The 23951-nt window shown below is 37.1% G+C and overlaps 1 protein-coding gene across 1 annotated transcript in view; it reads right to left on the reverse strand.

Moving 5' to 3' along the window:
* The window catches only part of LOC126175847 (transmembrane protein 184B), an 89548-nt gene that overhangs the window by 12713 nt on the left and 52884 nt on the right, over positions 1–23951 (reverse strand). The window contains exons 6-9 of the mRNA XM_049922854.1: positions 23119–23286; positions 11813–11982; positions 10134–10375; positions 6452–6536 (exon numbers count right to left, since the gene is read on the reverse strand). Coding sequence (XP_049778811.1) covers positions 6452–6536; positions 10134–10375; positions 11813–11982; positions 23119–23286 — 665 coding nt within the window. The remainder of the gene's footprint in view (positions 1–6451; positions 6537–10133; positions 10376–11812; positions 11983–23118; positions 23287–23951) is intronic.

Raw genomic sequence — 23951 nt, forward strand, 5'->3', positions numbered from 1 at the left:
ACCAATAAAACAAAGTCTACCATCTGCTTTACCCATGACTGAGCATATGTGGTCACTTCATTACATGTCCCTAACAAATTGTTTCAACCAGGTATTTACACGAGTTGGCCAATTCCCACTGTGACTCACTGTTATAGTCATAAAAAACTTTCTTCTTTTATTTATGAACTGCACAATTTTACATTTTTGAACATTTAAAGGAAGTTGCCAGTCTCTGCACCACTTTGATGTCTTGTCAAGATCTGACTGAATACTTATGCAGCTTCTCTCAGACAGTACCTTGATATAGATAACTGCATCACCTGCAAAAAGCTTGATTTCACTATTAATATTGTCTGCAAGGTCATTAACATACAACGTGAACTGCAAGGGGCCCAACAAACTTCCATAGATCATACCCGAAGTTACTTCTACATTTGATGACGACTCTCCACCCAAGATAACATGCTGTGTCCTCCGTACCAAAAAGTCCTCAATCCAAACACAAATTTCACTTGATACTCCCCGTGATTATACTTTTGACAATAAGCATAGGTGTGGTACTGAGTCAAATGCTTTTCAAGAAATACTGCATCTACCTGACTGCCTCGATCCAACACTTTCAGTATGTCATGTGAGAAAAGTGTGAGTTATGTTTCCCATGATTGATGTTTTTCGAATCCACGACGGTTGGCATGCAGGTGGTCATTCTATTTAAGATACTTAATTGTGTTTGTGCTCAGAATATGTTCTAAGATTCTACAACAAGTCAATGTCAAGAATACTGGATAGTAATTTCGTGGATCACTTCTTGTAGACGGGTTTACCTGTGCTCTTTTCCAACAATTGGGCACAGTTTTTTGTGAGATAGATCTATGATAGATTATAGTAGGAACAGGGGCTAACTCAGCCATAAATTCAGAATCAAATCTGACATGCATTCCATTGGGCCCTGGAGCTTCGTCCAGTTTTAACGATTTCAGCTGTTTCTCAACATCACTGACACCAATACTCATTTCATTTATCTTTTCAGTGGTATGAGGATTAAACAAGAGCAATTCTCCTGCGTTTTCCTCTGCAGAGGAATGTTTGAAAACAGAGTTAGGCATTTCAGTTTTTGCTTTGTTACACTCAATTTCAGTTCATGTGTCATTTGCTAGGGTTTCGATGAGTGAGTTTTTGAGTCACAAAATGTGACATACATGGCTGTATCTTTTGACTGAATTGACTTGCTGCTTAAAACTTTTACATTGCCAAAGGTCCATAGACCTTACTATGTGACAATAATTTGAACTTGATATGTCTCCCAGTTCCTGAGTGAAAGGGTTCTTAAAAATGTGACAGACATTGAGAGGCAATTTCCTTACAGCTTCATTTTATTTTGATGTTTATTTCATGTATGTATAATCTATTTCAAGACAATATTGTCTCATCTTCAAATACCTGTTAGGTGTGCTTTATGAAATGAATGCTGTCAGTACTGTAACTGTTGTTTCATCTAGGAAGGAACCCCATAATGAGTCTGCCAAACAGTTTGATAATTCATACCAAACACTTCTACCCTTTGTTGTCCAAACAAAAATCACAGCCACAGAATATCTTCATCAAAAAGAAAAAGCCATGCTATTTGTAAATGTGGCAGGAATGTTTTTCTTTCCAGTGAATGTAATAATAAGTTTAGTAAGGTAGAGTTTAAATTCCTAGTGATACTAAAGAGATTAAACTTTTAGAATAAATTCTGCTACTCCAGTGTTGTAGGAAGATTGACCTTACCTCACTTCCCAGTCATCAAGACTTTTCATAGAGTACTAAAAAAATGTAGAATATAATAAAGGATGTCGGACTTGAGTACCAGTGGAATATGAGCCCATTTTCAATACACATTCACCTAGTTGCTTTTTTTTAGGGCCTCATACGCTCGCATTGCAAAACCAAATATAGTTTTTATGTGGTTTAAGCACGTTCTTCCTAATGAAAATGGTTTAAGAGGGTTTGCAGAAGAATCTTTTCTGTAAAATTGGGACAAAAATAGTGATTTTTGGCATCAACTTTGCCCTCACTCTGTAAACCATTGGAAAGCAGAACGAAATTTTATATTATATGATGCTATGTTTGTAAGTTATTATGTGCAAAGCTTCAGGCTTATCCCACAATTACTTCTGGAGATATAAAAAGCCAAACATTGCATTTTTTTCCCAAATGTCTATTTTTTCAGTTGACTTTGCCACATCTTCTTGTCATTTTTAGCGCCTTATACAGGGTGTTACAAAAAGGTGCGGCCAAACTTTCAGGACACATTCCTCACACACAAATAAAGAAAAGATGTTATGTGGACATGTGTCCGGAAATGCTTAATTTCCATGTTAGAGCTCATTTTAGTTTCGTCACTATGTACTGTACTTCCTCGATTCACCGCCAGTTGGCCCAATTGAAGGAAGGTAATGTTGTCTTCGGTGCTTGGGTTGACATGCGACTCATTGCTCTACAGTACTAGCATCAAGCACATAAGTATGTAGCATCAACAGGTTAGTGTTCATCACGAACGTGGTCTTGCAGTCAGTGCAATGTTTACAAATGCGGAGTTGGCAGATGCCCATTTGATGTATGGATTCGCACGGGGCAATAGCCGTGGCGAGGTACGTTTGTTTCGAGACAGATTTCCAGAATGAAGGTGTCCCGACAGGAAGACGTTCGAAGCACGGAACATTCCAGCCTATGACTAGCGACTGGGGAAGACCTAGAACGACGAGGACACCTGCAACGGACGAGGCAATTTTTCGTGCAGTTGACGATAACCCTATGGTCAGCGTCAGAGAAGTTGCTGCTGTACAAGGTAATGTTGACCGTGTCACTGTATGGAGAGTGCTACAGGAGAACCAGTTGTTTCCGTACCATGTACAGCGTGTGCAGGCACTATCAGCAGCTGACTGGCCACCACGGGTACACTTCTGCGAATGGTTCATCCAACAATGTGTCAACCCTCAGGTCAGTGCAAATGTTCTCTTTACGAACGAGGCTTCATTCCAACGTGATAAAATTGTAAATTTTCACAATCAACATTGTGCAACCACATCATCAACACAGATTTTCTGTGAACGTTTGGGCAGGCATTGTTGGTGATGTCTTGATTGGGCCCCATGTTCTTCCACCTATGCTCAATGGTGCATGTTATGATTTCATACGGGATACTCTACCTGTGCTGCTAGAACATGTGCCTTTACAAGTAGGACACAACATGTGGTTCATGCACAATGGAGCTCCTGCGCATTTCAGTCGAAGTGTTTGTATGCTTCTCAACAACAGATTTGGTGACTGATGGATTGGTAGAGGCGGACCAATTCCATGGCCTCCACGCTCTCTTGACCTCAACCCTCTTGAGTTTCATTTATGGGGGCATTTGAAAGCTCTTGTCTACGCAACCCCGGTACCAAATGTAGAGACTCTTCGTGCTCATATTGTGGACGGCTGTGATACAATACGCCATTCTCCAGGGCTGCATCAGCGCATCAGGGATTCCATGTGACGGAGGGTGGATGCATGTGTCCTCGCTAACGGAGGACATTTTGAACATTTCCTGTAACAAAGTGTTTGAAGTCACGCTGGTATGTTCTGTTGCTGTGTGTTTCCATTCCATGATTAATGTGATTTGAAGAGAAGTAATAAAAGGAGCTCTAACATGGAAAGTAAGCATTTCCGGACACATGTCCACATAACATATTTTCTTTCTTTGTGTGCGAGGAATGTTTCCTGAAAGTTTGGCCATACCTTTTTGTAACACCCTGTATGCTTGCACTGCAGAACCAAATATAGTGTTTTAGGAGGTATGGAATATGTTCTTTCTAATGAAAATGGTTTAAAAGAGTTTGCAAAAGACTTTTTTGTAAAAGTGGGTCAAAAATATTGATTTTTAACATTTTTGGAAAAATTTTCAACTTTTCCCTTAATTTGTAAACTGTTGAAAACCAGTGGGAGAATGAAATTTTCTATTCTAATGCCTCGTATTGGTAAGTTATTAAATACAAGGTATCAGGTGTATCCCACAGTTACTTTTGGAGATATAAAAAGCTAAGGTTCACTTTTTTTTGCGTCTATTTTTTTGGCTGCTTTGTTTCAAATTATCCATATGCAAGTTGCTCAGGAAATCCTTTTTTATTATTTTACTTAACACAGCTCAAGAAGTTGTATACTATGGCCTAGTTTTGTTTCTTTGAAGACAATATTACAGGAGATATTACATCTCAAACTTGTTGAAAACTTACAGGTGCACTGTTGGTAGCTGTGCTGGGGGTCAAACAAATGACTATATCTATGGAAGTACTGAATTAACAATTGTGAAATTTTTCTAATGTTCATTGTGGACATGTGTGATTGTTCACACAAAATTTAATCAAAATCCATAATGGTCACACATGAACATCTAGTACACCTGGCACGGAATGACCCCTTTTCTCACGAAATCAAATAAAGAAACCTGCCAGCTCGTACAGCTAATGGACTGCATTCCCTTGGCTGCTTTCCCTTCATCTATACGCTTTCAGACATATCTTCCATCTACAGTTCCCTGCCTGGTCTCAGTAATATAACCAGGATTTGGCTTTAATAGTAAAAAATTCAATAGTTACTTCTGTGTAGAATTAGACATTATCACGCGTGTTCACTTTTAGAAAGAAGGACTTTCATGGTAACTGATTTTACTGTCACTGCTAAGTAGAACCATTTCAGGTTTATCAAAGCCCAAACTGTGGACATTCTACACTATTTATTTATTTTAAGCCAAAAACTGATTCATAAAATGGATAAAAATAAAACTACATCTATGGTTTCTGTTTACATTGATATAATGAACTTTCTTTGCAATTTTTTATTGATTATTTCACACCTCCAAATTTTGCCTAATTATAATTCTCGTATTTTGTTTGTCAAACAAAACAACTTTCATTGTTAATCTCTTTCTCAGTTTCAACCATCTAAATATCACAGTGGATACATAAGGATGAGTGTGTAAAGCAATTACGTATTTATAATTTTGTTCAATAAATAATAATTACATTTTGAATAGATTACAAGATGGCTTTCAGACTGTAAGAAATCAACAATTTCTTCTTTTACTGTATGTATCTGAGCATGAAGTGAAACAATTCAAATAATTATAACAACAAAAATAATCAATAACTGATAATATAGTGTAAATGGAAAAAAAAATACTACTCAGCAAGCGGCAGCAGGGACACACACAAAAGGATTTGGCTTTCACAGGCTCTCAGAGCCAGTGGCTCCTTTTCTGGCAGAAGAGTTGAAGAGGAAGGAAGAGAGGTGAAGGAAAAGGACTGGAGAGGTTTAGAGAAAGCGGTACAGTTTAGAAAAGTCACCCAGAACCCCAGGTCAGGGGAAACTTACCAGACAGGATGAGAAGGAAAGACTGATTGTTGGGGACTGCACCCGAATTAATGTAAATTGAGGCCAGGTGGGTGGCAAGAACCAAGGACACGTTGTTGTGCTAGTTCCCACCTGCAGAGTTCTAAGAAACTGGCGTCTGGGGGAAGAATTCAGATGGTGCATGTGATGAAACAGGCACCGAGGTCATGACTGTCATGTTGTACAGCATGCTCTACAACAGGATATTGTGTGTTGCCTAAATACACCCTCTGCCTATGCCCATTCATCGTGACTGATAACTGCATGGAAGTCATGCCAATGTAAAAGGCTAAACAGTGTTTACATAACAGCTGGTATCTGCCATGTTGTTTCACAGGTGTGTCTCCCTTTGATAGTACATGTTTTGCCAGTTAGAATGCTAGAATAGGATGGTCCCACGGGTAGGAGCCATAAGGTAGGGAGATGGGTGCAGAATGAGCACAGGGTCCGACGAGGACATTGTGGAGACTGGGAGGGCGACAAAAAGATATTCTAGGTGAGGTGGGCAAAATCTCAGCAAAAATCAACACATAATATTCTGTTGCAGTTGTACAACATGGCAGTCATGACCTCAGTGGCTGTTTCACAACATGTGCCATCTGTATTCTTCTACACACACACACACACACACACACACACACACACACACACACACGACCTAGCTAACTTTCCGACTGTCTTTTTGTTGTTCCTTTCTGCAACTATATGATGCGTAGCATCTACCCTTTTCATTATACTAATAAGAACAAACTTATTTACAGAATGCTATCAGCCTGTACAAATGTATGAAAAAAACAGCATACCAAACAGTTTACTACTTACTTAAAGTGAGAAAATTCAACAAAAAAATTAGTAAAATTGTGATATCTTACAATGGAAACCTAAGAGAGGTGTTCTTAGTGATGGCTAAAAATACTGCTGTTTCTCATCCCTAATCTTCATTTTGCACAAAATGTGGGCTAAATTATATCATGCAGCAACCAGTCATAAATGACTGCTTATTAACACACAAAGAACATATGTGTATACCAGCTGGTACTGAAAACATTTCTATTACCTGAACTATACTGGGTATACTGTTGATACTGTGGATGGAAATTGTGAATTGCATCTGTCATTATGTCCTTTGGATTCATTGTTTCCTGAAAGAACAGGCAAAAATTTATTAATATGCAAACTATATCTAATGTGGAATAAGTAACAAAAAACAGTGCACACACAGTGAACCATCACATCATGTCTTTAAATGGTAAATATACAGACAAGTAAAAGACGGAGGGTAAACTGCTGCAAAAAATGGAATTTTGGATGTGTTTAGGATAAAATAATGTAAAATCCTTGGCAGAACATTAACAACTGAATGAGTAAAGACAACCCAAACAGTCACTGTATAGGTTGTCTGGTTTGCTTATTTTGGGTGTTCAAAACCTAAAGTGTCCATAAGAGACAGATGTCATTAAAATATTTACAGATAAACGATTTTTCTACAAAATATTAGTTAAAACTTACTCTCTCACATTCATATCCACTCAAGCACACAAAACCTAAAATTGCTAAAACAGTTTTAGTATTAAAATATACCATATGTATTTGACATTGTATCAGTCATTGGAGATGATCTGAAAGTTATATTATTGTTTAAGAATACAAGGAAAGTCACATACTGATGATAAGTCAAATTATAATAAAAAGTGACAGGGAACATCAGCACATCAGAAGTCAAGCATTACTCAATTGAAATACACATCATGCTGTGCTGATATCCCAACATACACTAACGTATGCTGCGACATCAGCACAACATGTAAGAGGCCTGTTCAAAATATTCTGGAATATTCGTAATTTCACACAAGCCACATATTGGAGCGAAATGCGGTTGGCATCCCTGCATGTACCTGTGTTTATGTGTAACTGCCACAAGTTTCATTGTTGTATGTCTGCTAAGTTATTGCTCAGCGCTGCTGTATCGAGTAGAATGTTGTGTTGCACAGTTTGTGAATTTCGAGATGGCAGAGTTAGAGGACCAACGTACCTGCATTAAATTTTGTGTGAAACTGAAGAAAACCTTTATAGGCAGACACCCAATGATGCAGGAAGTGTATGCTGATGAGTTCTTAAGCTGTACTCGGTGTTACGAGATTCATACAGTTTAAAAATCGCCGTAAGGAAGTTAAAGATGACCTTCGTTCAAGACGCCCTCCGATGCCTACTGACAAAGCTCATGTCAGGAACATCAACAAAATTGTGCCTGCCAATCGAATACTGACTGTGTGAGAGACTGCAGAAGAATGTAACATTTCAGCTGTCTCATGTCACTAAATCCTGACACAGCGTCTTGGAATACACCATGTTGTTGCCAAGTTCGTCGCAAGGCTCACAGAGTCAAGACCAGAAAGACCTTTGCATCACAACCTGTGAAGAGCTTTTGGATTGTGCACATGAGAACAAGATGTTCCTTAAGAGAATCATAACTGGCGATGAGATGTGGGTCTATGGTTAAGATATTGAGACCAAGGTTCAGTCTTCACTATGGGTCAGGAAAGCTTCTCCAAGATCAAAAAAAGCTCATCAGGTCAGGTCACATGTCAAAGCCATCCTGATAGTTTTCTTTGACCTTGAAGGATTGATTCATCATGAATTCATGCCATAAGGACAATCTGTTAATTGATGGAACTATCAGGACATATTGCGATGCCTGAGAGAAAGTGCGTGAAGGAAATGGCCTGAAATGTGGTGAGACAATTCATGGCTCTTGCATCACTATTAAAGCACCAGCACATTTATCACTGTTGGTGTGCGACTTCTGCTCAAAAAGTGAAATCACTGTACTGCCTCATCATCTGTACTCTCCAGACCTGGTCCCTGTGGACTTTTTTTAATTTCCAAAGTTAAAAACTCCATTGAAAGATGAAGATTTGCAACGATAGACAAGATAAAAGATAATTCACAGATAGCACTTCGCACAATCCAGCACAAGAGGGCTTCTAAGTGTGCTTCCGGAAGTGGACACAGCGTTGGGAGCGATTCATCTATTGAGGAAGAGAGTATTTCGAAGGCAACCATGTACAATAAGTAAAAGATAGCCATAGAAATATTTTGTGGACAAAGTTCCAGAATTTTTTGAACAGGACTTGTATGTTTTAATTGTGTGGGATTTTATTTGTGATATGCTTAGGTTCCCTGTCATTTTTATTACAATTTGACACAACAATCACTATGTGACTTTCAGTGTTGTAAAAAGCATGAACATTTAATAACGTTACAATAACTAATGATAATAGTGTAAATCTCTCAAGACTGGTAATTAAAATATAAAGAATTATTAGTGATCTTGATAAACTTTAGCCTTCAAGAATAATATAAAATGTACAACTTAAAAACAAGACACAATACTAAACCAGAAAGTCATGAAATTGTGGTGTATTAACCTCTTACATCATTAATGGATGAGCCAGCCACTCTGAGTATGCACTAAAATCTCCTACCCAGTAGCTTAGTTGCGTGAGGTGACAACACTTATACCACTTTCAGTGTCATTTAAAGTTGTGGGCAGATCATCTGGTACCTGGCTGCTACCTTCTTCTCATGATGTAAAAGACAGTAACATTTTGGTATATTATTACCTTCATTCAACAAGGATTTAAATCTAGAAGGAATCACGTGTAATGTAGGTGTGTCGTTTTCAGTGCATTATGACAATCTCATCGCATCTTAGTAGCTGGAAAGATGAGTGCCTTAGTCTTACAGTTGGTTTTATGAACCACAGATCATTGTCAGTCATGTCTAGCCACCCTACATCCTATACGCACGACAAATCTTTTCAACAGCAATCTTACAGCATGCAGAAGGATTACACGTTAAGTGACAGAGTAACTTATATGCCTGCTTGATAGCAATATTTGCAGCTTAATTGTCACAGATTTCCAGATGCCCTAGTATGCGGCAGACTGACAATTTCCCTGCTTTTGTAAGAAGAAAATCAAGAGATTCTGGACGGTTTTACCTGCTTGGTGCAAGTGTTGCATCTTTTGCAGTGCAATCAGGGAACCTGAACAGAAGACGAATTTTGTGATCACATCTCATCTTGCCCACAGTCTTCAAAATCTCTGAGTTCAGCATTGAATATATTGAAAGCACTGGGAAGTTGGATTTTCAGGACAATGCCGAGGGAAAAATGACTGAATAGCAAACAGCCTGTCTCTGCTTGGACCATAAGTATACACCGCTTTAAAACCTCTGACCTGATTTACAGTATTAACAATTTTAATCTTAAGTACACAACATGTTTTACTCTGTTAAAATTTATCCTGGGTGTCATCAATGATCACAGCTGAATTTCACTGCAACATTGTCTCAGTACATTAATATCTGTCATGTGTAAATCCATAATTTGCTCCTTTGCTCTTACTGCTCCATGGACACTATATAATTGCTCTAAGATTGCAGGTCTATTAATGACAGCAGGTATGGCAAACTATTGTGACAACCACCAAAGCTTGTATGTTTCTTTGCAACAAGGAGCCTCAACACATATGTAACTGAAACTCTCCTCTTAAGTGAAAATAGCCTACATGTTAACAGCATAGAGAGAAATCTTTTAACGCCACTGATCCACATATTTATTAAGCATATATCTCTTGTCTCTTCTTGCATGCCTCTTCTCGAGTAACTTTGACATTTATTAAAATATCTCTCAACTCATAAACCAACAAGAACAAACAATTTTAAAAAATCCTTACCTTGAGACTGCTAGAGATGCTCTGCATAGTGACACTGCGCCCCCTGGAATCCGTTATGCAGCCCTGTACATATACTTGGTACGGAAATGCGTAACGCAGAGCAACAGCAGCAAAGAACATTTCAATACAAATGAGAAAGTTTTGATATCCTGCAGAGACCGTGCCTGCACTTGCTTGTGATCCATTAGTGTTCACAATTGGATCAATAACTTCTGCCTTCTCCAAAACAGCCAAAAGGACACCTGAGCAGAAATAAAACAGTTCAATGTACATGAGATAGTGGGAATTAACTTTTCACATGGTGAGTAATCAATTTTTCAAAATACAGTGCAATGGGATAGAGAAAATATTTACTCATCAAGTGGTGGCAGGAGAACACACACTTAAAAGTTAAGCCAGTGGCTGTTCCTTCTGGCAGAAGGGTTGAAGGGGAAGGAAAAGGGATGAAGGAAAAGGACTGATGAGGTTCACGAAATGGGGAAAGTTTTGAAAAAGTAGCACAGAACCCCAGGTAAGGGAAGACTTGTGAGTTTGGAGCTTACAGGGCACAATGTCAAGGTCATCAGTGCTCAGGGGAAACTTGCTAGATGGGATGAGAAGGAAAGGCTGATTGATGGGGACTGCACTTTGGATGAGATTTGAAAACCTCACAACTTACAAGATGAAAGATAGGGTAATAAGCAAGACAGAGTTTAATGGCAAAACATCATAAAATAGACAGTTCATAAAATAAAAAATAAAAATATAGAAAACTACAAGAGCGTAAAGAAAGGAATAGTTACTGAAAGGAAAGGCTGAGAGTGAAGACAGTAACATAAATTGGGGCTAGGTGGGTGGTGAGGACCAAAGACATGTATCACAAATCCCCGCATGCGTAGTTCCAGGATACCCATGTCAGGTACCGCTTGTGCTATCTGTATTCTCCCCCCTAACACCAGTTTCTCAGAGGAAAATGGCAATACAACATGTCCTTGCTTCTTGCCACCCACCTGAACTTAAATTTATGTTAATTTCTTTGGTCTCAACCTTTCCTTTCATTCGGTAGTTATTCCTTTCTTCAATCCCCTTTAATTTTCTGTATCTTATTTTCTGGTCTGTCTAAGACAGTTTCTCTTTCCTGTGCACGTACTTGTATAGAAATTGGGTCTTTATGCAACTATGTGTAAACAAACTAGGACTTCTGGAAACTTGGGATATGCCTTAATCTGATCATGCTACGATAAAAAATGATTTACCGAAACTTTGTGAACGAAACAGAAAAGCTCAGTTTTTATCTGTAATAATCAATTTTAGCTCAAATGTAGGACGACAGTTACTACTACCAGCTGCTGACACCTTGCCTAGCAATGATCCTCTTGTACTTTAGTTTTAGGCCTGAAGATGGTCTAATTCAGACAAAACTGATTATTTCGGTAAATAAAAAATGTGATTCAGACATTTTCAGTCTTAAAATATTAAAACAAGATCGTATCCCACCTTTCTGAATACTACTTTTGTTTATTGCATTAAAAAGTGGCAAAAATATTGTGTGAAACCTACCTTTATGATCATTTTACATTTTTCAAAAATAATAAACAAGAAGGCCTCAAATATTAGGCTTGTACTTAAAATTGTGTTATTATGTATTACCCCCAAAATTCCAAGGCACCGGTGTTAGCAGGGACAATTATGAAACTCACCTTGCCAAAATGACAGAAAGATGACAGACTTCACCGTGCAGAACTTCAGCACAGGTTCAAAGGGAGTGAGCAGATCTTTTGTTGCAAAATAGAACAGGAAGAGCCCATACAATGCCAGACTGACAGAGAAATTGTAAATGATCGTGATGTACAAGTAACCACCATCGGGACTGAAAACAAATTTATAGAAACCTTTTAAGTATGATACATTATACACATTAAAGTAATAGCAATTTATTATGCACAAACAATCTAAACATCAGCATAACCTTAGGTATTCAGTTTATTAATCGCTCAAAAACTATCAATATAAAAACCAACAACAAATCCCAAGGAGGCTTTTGATATTTTGAGGAAACGTACAGAGTAGGTTTTCCTTTGAGCCTTCAAATGATAGCCATTGATGAACATCAAAAATAAAAAAAATAAAAACTACACATTAAATGTGAAATCAGACAGAGATGAAGTAACTATAAAACAACAATAACGTTTCCAAGGACATCACTTCACTAAAACTGTACTACACATTTAAAAGAAAGTTTAAGTCACTTTGAATGGAGAATACTAAGGTGTGAACATAGCCGGAAACCAGACACTGTGATCTGAAGTGTGAGCATACTCTCATCAGTAAGGCATTTACAGTAGCCACAGTGCTAAGTTTGTGCAGTATGCTTAGTTTATTTTATTATGTGCATTTGTGTGGAAATACAAAGCAACTGTGGTTTGCATCACACTGAAAGGCAGTCCAGGCTTCAGCCTTTCTGTGTCTCCCCCCCCCCCCCTTCATTAACCACTGACAGACCACAAGATTTATTATCCTTCAGAGTACCTAACAACAATTTATAGTAGACGGTGATAACTGCTCTCCTCCAGATTACACTGTGATCTTATTACTACACCTGAAATGACGTTGATATTGATATTTTATGGTAGCAGTATAGTTGCGAATGGATGTCTGTACGCTTGATAATGTGTTCTGTAAATAGATATGTCAGAGGACAGCAGTAAACGAAGTGCTTCACAAGCCAGGGAGGGGGATTGTTTACCAAGTGTTTACATCTATATTCAAATGTGACTCAAAGTGATGCTCTTATTTTTGACATTTTTAAGGCCTAAGAATGAAATGCACGAGGACATGGTGTCCGTAATTGTAAATCTTATTTTAAATGGAAGTATCAATGCTGTAAAAACATTAGCAAAACTTGGTTTTGTGCCTCATAGAAAACACCCAAATTGCAAGAAACCTCCAAAACTGTTGGATAATTTTGGTAAGGATGTCTTGAAGTTCATTATGTTTGAAGCATATAAAAAAGAAAAGCTGTCATCAACCTGAACATTTGACTGTACAACATTTGACTGTACACTGCAGTGCTTTACTAGCCATAGTCCTTCTGGAGGTGGGGTATCTTTTTCCAACTTTTGAATTGATTTACACAGGCAGTATATGGTGACCTACCCTTTAAAGGTGGACCCTGAATCTTGGTGCAACTCACCATTCTTCGCGTTGACAAACATTGCAAGAAGTGAAAACTCATGGATAATCTTAGAACTGACCAGAGGTCATACTGGAGATCTTTGGAACCACAGCCTGTACTTGTAGTGATTTGAGAATTTATGTGTAAATTCTAGAACCACTCAGTCTTCTATGGTCTCAAACACACGATATTCTAGATACGAGTGTGGGATGTTAAAATCCTATCTACTGAGCGCCACATGTCCGTGTGTGCAGGTTTAAAATCAGTCGTGAGAAGAAGGTAGACGCGGCGGTCGAATGGCACCAACAAGTACCTGTCGGACAATCCATAGATGTGTTAGTGCATGTGTAAGAAAGAACCACTACATCTACATCTGCTCACTTACACAACGAAACTTCCACACAGGGTGAGCGTGAAACAAAACTTCATTACTTTAGTGTTAAGTGGTACATACTGTTGAGTGTACTTTTATTGTGTAATTATAGTATTTAAAGTTAGCTTTAAATGCATACTAGGGTTAAAGCATAAAAGCTTGGACAATATACAACAAATTGAGGACACTCAAGAACCAGTTATGGCTATGAAAGTGAGTAAAGAAGTGCCAGACTAGGCTGAGTTGATGAATTTAATTAAAGCTTAGAGTCTGCAATCAAATGCTCAGAATGAGACTCTAAGGAAAGAATTAGGCTTGGTAAATTCTCAATTAAATACCCAGGGTGAAACTTTAAAAGCTGAAAGTGGGACTTTAAGTTTGAATCCAAACTAAATGAAAAGTTAGGATCTTTTGAAAATATGTGCAATGTTAAGTTTAATGGCGTAAAACAGGGGAAGAATGCTTTGAAAGAGAGTGTAGATAAGAATAATGAATAAATATCGATTATTCTTTCACAAATTACAGGTGTCAGTACACGAGTAGATAACTTAGAAAGAAAGAAATTTAAAAGAGAAAATAATGAACTCTGATATCATAAATATTTGGAGGAACAATTTGAAGAAATTATAGATCGAAAAGTTACCGAGAGAATAACCTTCGGAAATGTACCACCTATTCTGTCTTCCGAACATAGTGATACCAGGAAGGGTATAGATGACTTGTGGAGAGAATTCAAGCTTATTCAAGACAAAGTAGAAAAAAATGTAACTTCACCTAATCTGGTATTAACTAGCGAAGCTGTGACTGATTTACAATTGGGGGGGGGGGGGGGGGGGGGACGGGACTAATTCAGGGTTATCTAGACAGTTTCCTAAATTTAAGCCAGATGGAGATGTACATCCGACCCATTTCTTAAAAAATTTGGGAAGATTCTAAGAAAATCGAATTTGCTGTGGCGTATCTTCTAGGGGAAGCCTCAGAATGGGGTACAGTAAATATTGAGAATTTTTCCTCTTGGGAAGACTTTCAAAAGTAATTTAAAGAAAATTACTGGTCTGCCAGTCCACAAGAAAAGTTAAAATCAGATCCATGGGACCCGGGCAGAGTCATCTATCCCTGGAGACGTTAACATTCTGAGTTAACGGGCGGAGTGATGACCGTAGGATCCCGAGTTGTTTTTGGTGTTTCTTTCAAAATAGTCTTCCTGCACCAAATTCCTTTAAAATCTTAAACTATCCTGTCATCTATCCTTTAAAATCTAGAACTATCCTATAATCTTATTGCTTAAAAAATCATATATGACCATAAAATAGAGAACAACTTAAGAAAATCACAGAAATAAAGCGATATCTAGACGAAATAAATTAAATAGAGTATTATGTTTATGGATAATGTAATATGATGTGACTTGTTAAGGGGCTCCGGAAAGGCTCAAAATCATGAAATGTTCAATTTTTACTTTTTTGCGTTTTCTGAATCTGCAGACTATTACCTTTTAATAGATATATAATTTATTCAATTCCGAAGACTACAACTATTTTTAAATTTTTTTTGAAATGTGTTCTACATGGGCGTGACCTACTGTGGCGCTGTTAAACTGCTGTCAAATGGTGTTATTATTAACGTCCGTGTTCATCAGGTACATTTTAGTGATGTGAGATAAAGTATGTGTTGTGGCTAAACCTATTTTCAGAGACTTAGCAGCACCTGAACTGTTGAAAAAGTGTATTCACGGAAAAACTCAAAACCCCAATGAAAGTGTAAATAGTGTTATATGGTCAAGAATCCCCAAGACTGTATTTGTTGGAATAGAAACACTTCACTTTGGTGTGTATGATCCTGTTGCGACTTTCAATGATGGCAACATTGTAAGGTGCAAGGTATTTAGAAATATGGAAATAAAGATAGATTCTAACATGGTACGAGCGATGCTTGCTTTAGACAAGGAACACCTTCGGGCTGCAGACAGGGCTGTAAAGAGTCTAGAAATACAAGCAAGAGTAAACAGGAGGAGGAACAAGAGGAAGCTGGAGGAGGAGTTTGCAGAGGAGGAAGATAATCCATCCTATGGACCTGGAATGCACTAAAAAGTTAATCCAATCTTTGTGGCTCGATTCCCAAAACTTTTATTTTCTCATACTAATTACATGTTTTCTAAGGATCTTCCAAACATATTTGTTTCAAACTTTCAGTAAATGTTACACAGTACCTTCTGCATAATTTAACACAGCCTTTTTCCAAAAAACTGTATATTTTTGAATATATAAATAAAAAATTGCAAAAAAATGTTGTGAATTTTCATTACAATTGAAAAAAAATCATCTTTAATAACTGAACTAAAATTTTGTAGAATCCCTGTGTTAAGTTGTAGCCCATATTCCAATAAATAATCTGTAAAAAGTTCAACTACCTACCTCAAATACTTTGTGAGGAAAGATGTAATTTATAAGCATTATTTTAACATTGCAAGTATAGGGCGTTCCGGAGCCCCTTAAACAACTGCGATATCATAGTGTACAGATTTTCTATTTTGTATCGAGTATTTTATATTTTTAGGAGATGTGATATAGATGGGAGGGTTTGCATTAATTTTGAAAGGGGTGGGTATTGTAGATAAGAGCATGATTTACACGAACACATGAATCATGACTAACACACAGCACACCTTTCAAGCAACCCTCACAAACAAGTTTGCCTGATTCTTCTTCATTTGCCGTTTCCATAGGATTGCTAGGATTTCCTTCGGGGACCTAAAAGGGTGAAGGTGGGACAAGTCCATTCTGCAGAAGACTATTTAAAACCAAACCTCCTATGGCATCTCACTCAAGTACCTGAGAGGTAGGGAACCTGGGGAAAGGGGTTGGGAAGGGTGTCCTGTCTTTGGGGCTATCTTCTTTCTCTTCTTCGATCCTAGCAACCACATCTATTTTTTCCTTCTTACTTCTCATTTTGAGGACCTGTCTATCTTTTCCCTCTTTCCATATTCACAAACTTCTATTGTTGAAGTCCTTCCTTATTACTGTGGTTACTAACAATCTAAATCTTATCTTTAGATAAAAAGGTCGAAGAATCAGACTACTCGAACACACATACACATACACACAAATATACACTTCTACGCAAACATTAAATTATATAAGACAAAGCCTGTCACGATGTGAGAACCGCCAGGTGTTGTAGGGGAAAAGGTGTGTACATAGGGAATTATGCACACATATATGGGGAGTTATGACGGTTCTCCATCGAATATACATAAGGAGAGGTGTCCATACATAATGAACAACTATACAATAGTAATGGGTAATGGATAAATAAGAAAAAGGCGTAAGCAACATCAGTGCACTAGAGACTCTGATTAATTGAAGGATAGTGGGGTGTAAGTAGTATATATAGACATAATATCTGAAAGTATAGAAGTTGATAAGTACAGGAGGACTCTCGGGAGTAAATGATGTATTATAGAATTAATGTGAAGCTTAAGATAGATTGATATCTTTACCAAAAAATAATTATGTTATACATATAAATGTATACTAGGGTAATGAACTGTGAGGTCTACTCAGAAAGGATAAGGGGGGCGTACTCGGCATTCACTAAGTATAAAGTGCAGTCATACCTACGTGGAGATAGGGTGTCCATTCATCCCGTTTTTCCTGGGACAGTCCCGTTTTTTACCACAATGTCCCACTGTCCCGAAAGGTTTTTTGGGGACGCTCAAATATCCTGTTTTTTATGATTCCGCTTGGTTAGAGTATTTTACGTTACTGGTTGTTTGACTTGCTATTAACTGCGCAATTATTTACGCTAGGAAGTGTGTGATGACTTTCAGCATACCCCGAACATGTACCGAACTGTCAAAAATCGCAAGGAATTTTAAACGCACTATAGGTTACGAATAACAACGAAGATTCTTCTCTTCTAAATCGATCCACTGAATCCGTCCTTTCGGTCCTGAGATACTCTACACCACTGATACTTGCTCTCTGGCTTTCGTCACCACACTGTTAATGTTTTGCACTGTGCAATCACTGTTTCGTTATGCCAAAACAAAAGTGTAATTTTAACAGCAATACAAAAAGCGAGTTTCCTTTTATCACTGGTAGTGGAGAAACTGTAGAATGTACCTTGTACAGATCAAAATTTGCTATTGGTCATGGTGGAAAGTCTGACATTGTGAATCACATTAAGACAAAGAAACATAGCATGAGTGATCAAACGAAAAGAGCAAATAAATGCGTAGTCTCTACTACGTAAACTTAAAATCAGTAACAGAAATGGATAGGCAGTTGGCAGCACAAGAAGCTACGTTTGCATACCACAGTGCAATGCATGACCATAGCTTTAAGTCAATGGACTGTACTACAGCAGTTGTTAAAAAACTTTTCAATCCTAAATTCACATGTGGACACACAAAATGTAATGCAATCATTTCAAATGTTATTGCACCTATGCAGCTCAACAGGTTTTAAATGACCTGAAAAGTGCTCGATTCATTTCTGTAATGATTGATACATCAAATCATCTGAATTTAAAGTTGGTTGCTCTCCTTATCAGGTATTTTCACCCTGAAAATGGCATCACGGTGAAAGTGCTCGAATTGGTTAATTTAGCTGGAGAAACTTCAGATAGTGAATAATATAGTAGGTGTTGGCTGTCCAGCACATTTAGTGCACAATTCCTTACAAACTGGCTCAGATTGCCTACCCATCGACTGCCAATTAATTGTAAACAAAATCTACCAGCATTTCCACATATAGACAGTAAGGGTCGAATCTCTGAAGTCATTCTGTAAGTTTACTGAAACTGAATACAAAACTGTACTTGGGCACAGCAAGACAAGGTGGCTATCTCTGCTACCAGCATTGGAAAGAATTGTAGAGATAGTGCCTGCTTTGAAATCATATTTCATTTCCCTTGATAAGTGTCCTATTATACTTAAACAATTTTTTGATAACCCTGTGTCTATTGTTGTTCTACATTTTCTTGTTAGCCAGCTAAAACCTTTCTCCACAACAATTAAATGTATTGAGAAACAAGAAATCACAATAGTGGAAGTTTATCAAGAAATAAACAAATTATTGGGCAAATTACAATGTAGAAAATCTTAAAGATTTCTCACATCCTTTGTACACGAGACTAAGAAAGCTGGAAGAAGAGGGTGAAATTACTGTAGAAAAATTTCATATTTATGCTGACATCTTCTATGACTCTTGCATTGAGTATATTATAAAATGGTGTTTACCATTTCTCACACCTTTTAAAGCATTTGACTGGGTTAATACTGAAAAGGAGCAGCTACAGTGGAAGAATATTCAGGACTGTTTGTGTTTTTGTTAAAAGTATTGTACCAAATTTTCCTGTTGATGAAGATGAACTGTTCGATGAATTTTCATGTGGACAGAACTTCATAAAAAGTGAAGAAGGAGACAAAGAAAGTGAAGAAGGAGACAAAGAAAGTGCTTATTTCAAAAGTAAAAACATTAACATGAAAAACATGATTCATTTGGTGGAGTTTTGTCTGGTAATTCCTGGGTCAAATGCTGCTGTGGAACTCTTTGTGGTCAGATGAAAAAAAAAAACAGAATGAAAGCTGAAACAGTGTCAAAACACACTTTAACGGTGTATCGTGTACTGACTTTTATGATACAATTTCAAACGAAAATGCACTTCTTGATAAAGTACATAAAAGTGAAAAGTATGGTGATAATGTGGCAGAATAATTGTAAAAAGTGATCTGGGATCATCTGAGTGCACCTTGTAAAGGTAAACTTGTATGTGTATTAAATTCAGTCAATACAATATTTATGTCTTTTTTTTCTTTCTTCATTGTCCCACAGTTTTCCCTAATTTATTTTAAATGTCCCCTTTTTCGATGAAAATGAAATGGACACCCTAAGATAGGACAACCTGTGGCCTAAAAAATAGGAATGTTTTAAGAAGCGGCATACCTACCAGGATGGAAAGAGGAAGTGTTCTCATAAGGTCAACCCACAAGTAAGGAATAGTTGTTGATACTAGGAGAAGGGGACAGTAGCGTGACAAAAGTCACAAATTTTATAGGAATTATTCTGGAAAGTATAAAATCTATGAATGACTAGCATTATTATGTTTTGTAGAAATAAAAGTGTCAAAAGAACACTTATTTCGCCCAGAGTTCCTGCAAGCTATAACTAATGAAAATAGTACATACTAGAAAAAGGTAGTACAAAAAGATAAGAATAGAAAACAGATTACTCGTGTGTCAAACACCAAGGTTTCGATTGAAAAAGAAAATAAAGGGAAAAATAAAGTCCTCACAATTCCTAAATATTAGTAAAGCTGACTAAAACCTCGAGTGTACGCTCATGTCAAATGAAAAATTGTTCACAAAAGAACAATGAATTGTTACTGAAAGAAGACAGATGTATATAAACTTATGTAAAAAAATGTATATTGTTAAGATATGAAATGTTATTATACGTGATATTACTTGCATAATGATTACGTATAAAAATAAAATATCGCGTGTTCGATCTGAGGGGGGGAGGGGGGGGGGGGTTTATATGCAGTGATTCGAGAATTTCTGTGTAAATTCTAGAACCCCTCAGCCTTCTACAGTCCCGAACACACGATATTCTAGATACAAGTATGGGATAATAAAATCCTACCTACTGTGCATCACATGTCTGTGTGTGCACGTTTAAAATCAGTTGCAGGAAGAAGGTAGACGCGGCGGTTGAACGGCACAGACAAGTACCTGTCAGACAATCCATAGATGTGCTAGTGTGTGTGTAAGGAAGAACCACAGAGTTCATATGCAACTCTGTGTATATTGTGTCACTGACTATTGTCATGTGAAACAAGAACAATTGAAAAAAGTACTCTTATAGACTCTTAATCCAGCATTGGTAGAGACAAGACCTATTGTATGATTCACGTGAAGTACAGTCATGTTTATTAAGCCAACTCTTTTATAAATGTAGTTAAATTTGTTTCTGGCATTGGAAGGAGCAATTGGCTTACTGGAAGTCATATACGTATGTGGAGAGTGAGAATTTGATTCTGTATGGAGTTCAATTACCGACTATTTATGTAAACATACTGTCAGTGAATCCAGTAAACATACTGACAGTGTATCCACCTGTACCGGTGGGAGGTGGGATGTTGGGGAGGGGGGGGGGGGGAGAGGAGAGAGAGAGAGAGAGAGAGAGAGAGAGAGAGAGAGAGAGACCGACCAGAAATGTGCATGTATTTCAGTACTCTGAGGACACACAGTGCATAGATTTGAAAGACATTTAAGCTGCATCTTTCATTATTAATGTGTTCAACTTTTTTCTTCTTGGGAATATAAGCATACAACAATAATTTACGAGTGGTTAATAATGAATACCCTTGGTACATATGGTGTGTTGCTTTCATTATTATGTTATCTGATCATGTATCTAGCATTTTGTTGTAATTGACTGATCATAGAATTCAAAGCAGGGATCTTAAATATCTATGTCAATCAGCTGGTAAGTTGGAGATACATAGTGTTACAAATATTGATAACACTGATGTCTTTCTTGCATGAGCACATCAGATAAGTGTTAACAATTTTTTTGTTTCAATGCACTTGCAATATCATTATTTAAATATATCGACAAAATTTTGCATCTGTTTCCTGCGGTATTTACAAAATTGTGACAATGTGGTATTCTTTTCTCCATGGATGGAGAGCTTTGCAGTGAGTGTCACCATGATATTTTAGTCGACGGCGATAACCATGAGAAGGTGGGATCCACATGTTGAGAGTTTCGTTGCGCTGCATTATTATAATGAAATATATGAAATGAAAAAAAATTGTAACTGACTGCTGTAATTAACATTTGCTAGTGAAAATGTTCAGTTTGTAATGGTAGATGTTTGATGAAGGACATAATCCATTAACACACAATAAAGAAGGGATTGCCAGTATTAAAAAGGTCTACATATGTATCCTATATTCTACAAATTATAATACTAGAGGCATTATGGGAAAATTATGTAATTATATAATCCAATTTTTTAAGCCTGAGATTGAAATTCATCAAAGTGAAAACTATGAAAAATGTTAACTGCAATCATTCGGAGATAATAGTTAAAGTTTATCATCACTGCATGATAATCACCTATGACTACAAACTTTTTGCAAAGAGAGAATCGTTTATCTTGGTACAATTAATCATTTAAATCATTTAAAGAACCAGCAAACTATGGAGGGGGGGGGGGGGTAAATGTTACTACACCTTCAATTTTTGTTTATTTGTTAACACATTCACTCTTTTATGTAACAATCATAACTGGTTTCAATGACATGGCCACCTTCAGATGCTAAGAGCAGCATTTAGTGAATAAATGTTCAGGCATTGTCAAACAAACAAACAAAAATTATATAGTCTCCTTAAACAAAAAGTTGTTTCTTTCCAATTACTGCAATTTATTTATACTATAGTTACAAAAGAGAATTACACTCAAACCTTATTAAGTGTGATGCAGTTAATGATACATAGTCTCAATTGAACGGCATAAGCCAAAAATGACGACCTGCCGCAAGTCTGACGCATAACCACTGAGCCACTTGAAACGTGTTTTTTTTTTTTTTTTCCTTTTTTTTCTTTTGGCAATGCAAAGAATTTTAAGAAACATTAGCTTTAAATATTTTGAAATTAATTATGGAATAACATTTTTAACATTTATGAGGACGATAAGCGAAAGAAGGGGAGTCAGTGGTTTAACAGTGTAATACCTCAATGAATCATAGGTCAACCAGAATCACTCAAGGAAAACATCATGGAAAATGAAAGTTGGTACTACCAGTTCTAAATTTCCACTAAGAAAAGGTTCTTGGATAATTGTTATGCATGCTTCTGCAGGTTCAATTCCTGGGAGCAAACTTTCATGTATATGCAAGAAAAACAGCAGTGTATCACACTGAAAGAAATGTTATCACTTTGAAGAGGTTGTTCACTGCACAATTCTTATCATGCCTAACTCCAAATTAAGATATTGTAATGGGCAGGGACAATACTACCTATCATTCAGCTATTACAAAGAAAACACCAGGTGCAAACCAATATTATGATCTGTCTTAAAAATGAAAATATTCTGCATACAGCAAGCCAGAAATGCTAAATTCCTGTAGCTTGTTAATTTAAACAGATATTGTGAATGAACTTACAAATTTGACTTCCTTGTAAGTGGACACGGTCACACAGCTTTTCAATTACCATCACACCACTGTCAGTATAGCAAGGATACACAGGATTGATGATATGGCGGCAGCATTGGGGAGACCAGAGTGAGAGGGAGAGGGGTATTCACAGAGATGAGGAGGGGTGAAGGGTGGGATCAGAGCAATGGGAAAAGTGAAATACGTAGAGCTGGAATATACTGAAAAGAGAGAAAAATTTCAACGTGCAGTGGGAAATATTTCTAATACTACTTCTTTACAAACATACCTCCAATCACCATCATGGTAATGGCCAAAAGACTGTAGGAAAATTATAACAAAAGCCATAAGGGGTTTGACAAGACAGAACTGTAATGTTGCTTGCTTACAGAACCTTAGAAACCCAATAGTATATGTCTTGCCCACCAAACAGCATGTCCCATACAAACAGCTTGATCTGCAAATAAAAAGAAAACATTACACATAATATAAAAATTTCAGTTAGCTATGCAAAATAAATTCATCTACCAGTCAACAATACTTCAAATGCAATCTATTATTGCATTTTTTTCACAAAGATCACCAATTTCATTCTTTACTAAAGACCTTCAAATTTGTTTACATAGATAAAGAACATGCCAAGTTTGACCTCACTTAATTTATCTGAAACACATGTGATAAGTAGAACACTGTATATAATACCTATCATAGCTGCAGAGCAACCATTTGGTTTCATTTTCTGAGGGACACTGCATACAACAGTCAAAACTGACTGACTGCTCTGCTATTTTGATTGATAGCTCATACCCTGATTTATATATCGTGTGTGTTAGATAAGTTAGGTACAACCAAATTTAGCATATACTTTTTTATTTAAATTAGCAGATCTGATCTTCTAATAATTTCCGGGTATGCAGCCGGATCCCGTCGACATTCTGCCACGATATTTCGGCCCAGAGACGTCCAGCCATCATCAGAAGAAGAAATACGCCGGGAAAATTTCAGAAGTCACAGCAGATCTGATGATTTTCAATACAACAGCACACCAGTGATCATAGGGAAAATAAGAGTGTTAATAGACTGCGCTTAAAGATGTTATAATGATTCAGTTGTGGATTTTCT

This window comes from Schistocerca cancellata, chromosome 3 (genome assembly GCF_023864275.1).
Source record: "Schistocerca cancellata isolate TAMUIC-IGC-003103 chromosome 3, iqSchCanc2.1, whole genome shotgun sequence".
NCBI classification, from domain to species: Eukaryota; Metazoa; Arthropoda; class Insecta; order Orthoptera; family Acrididae; genus Schistocerca; species Schistocerca cancellata.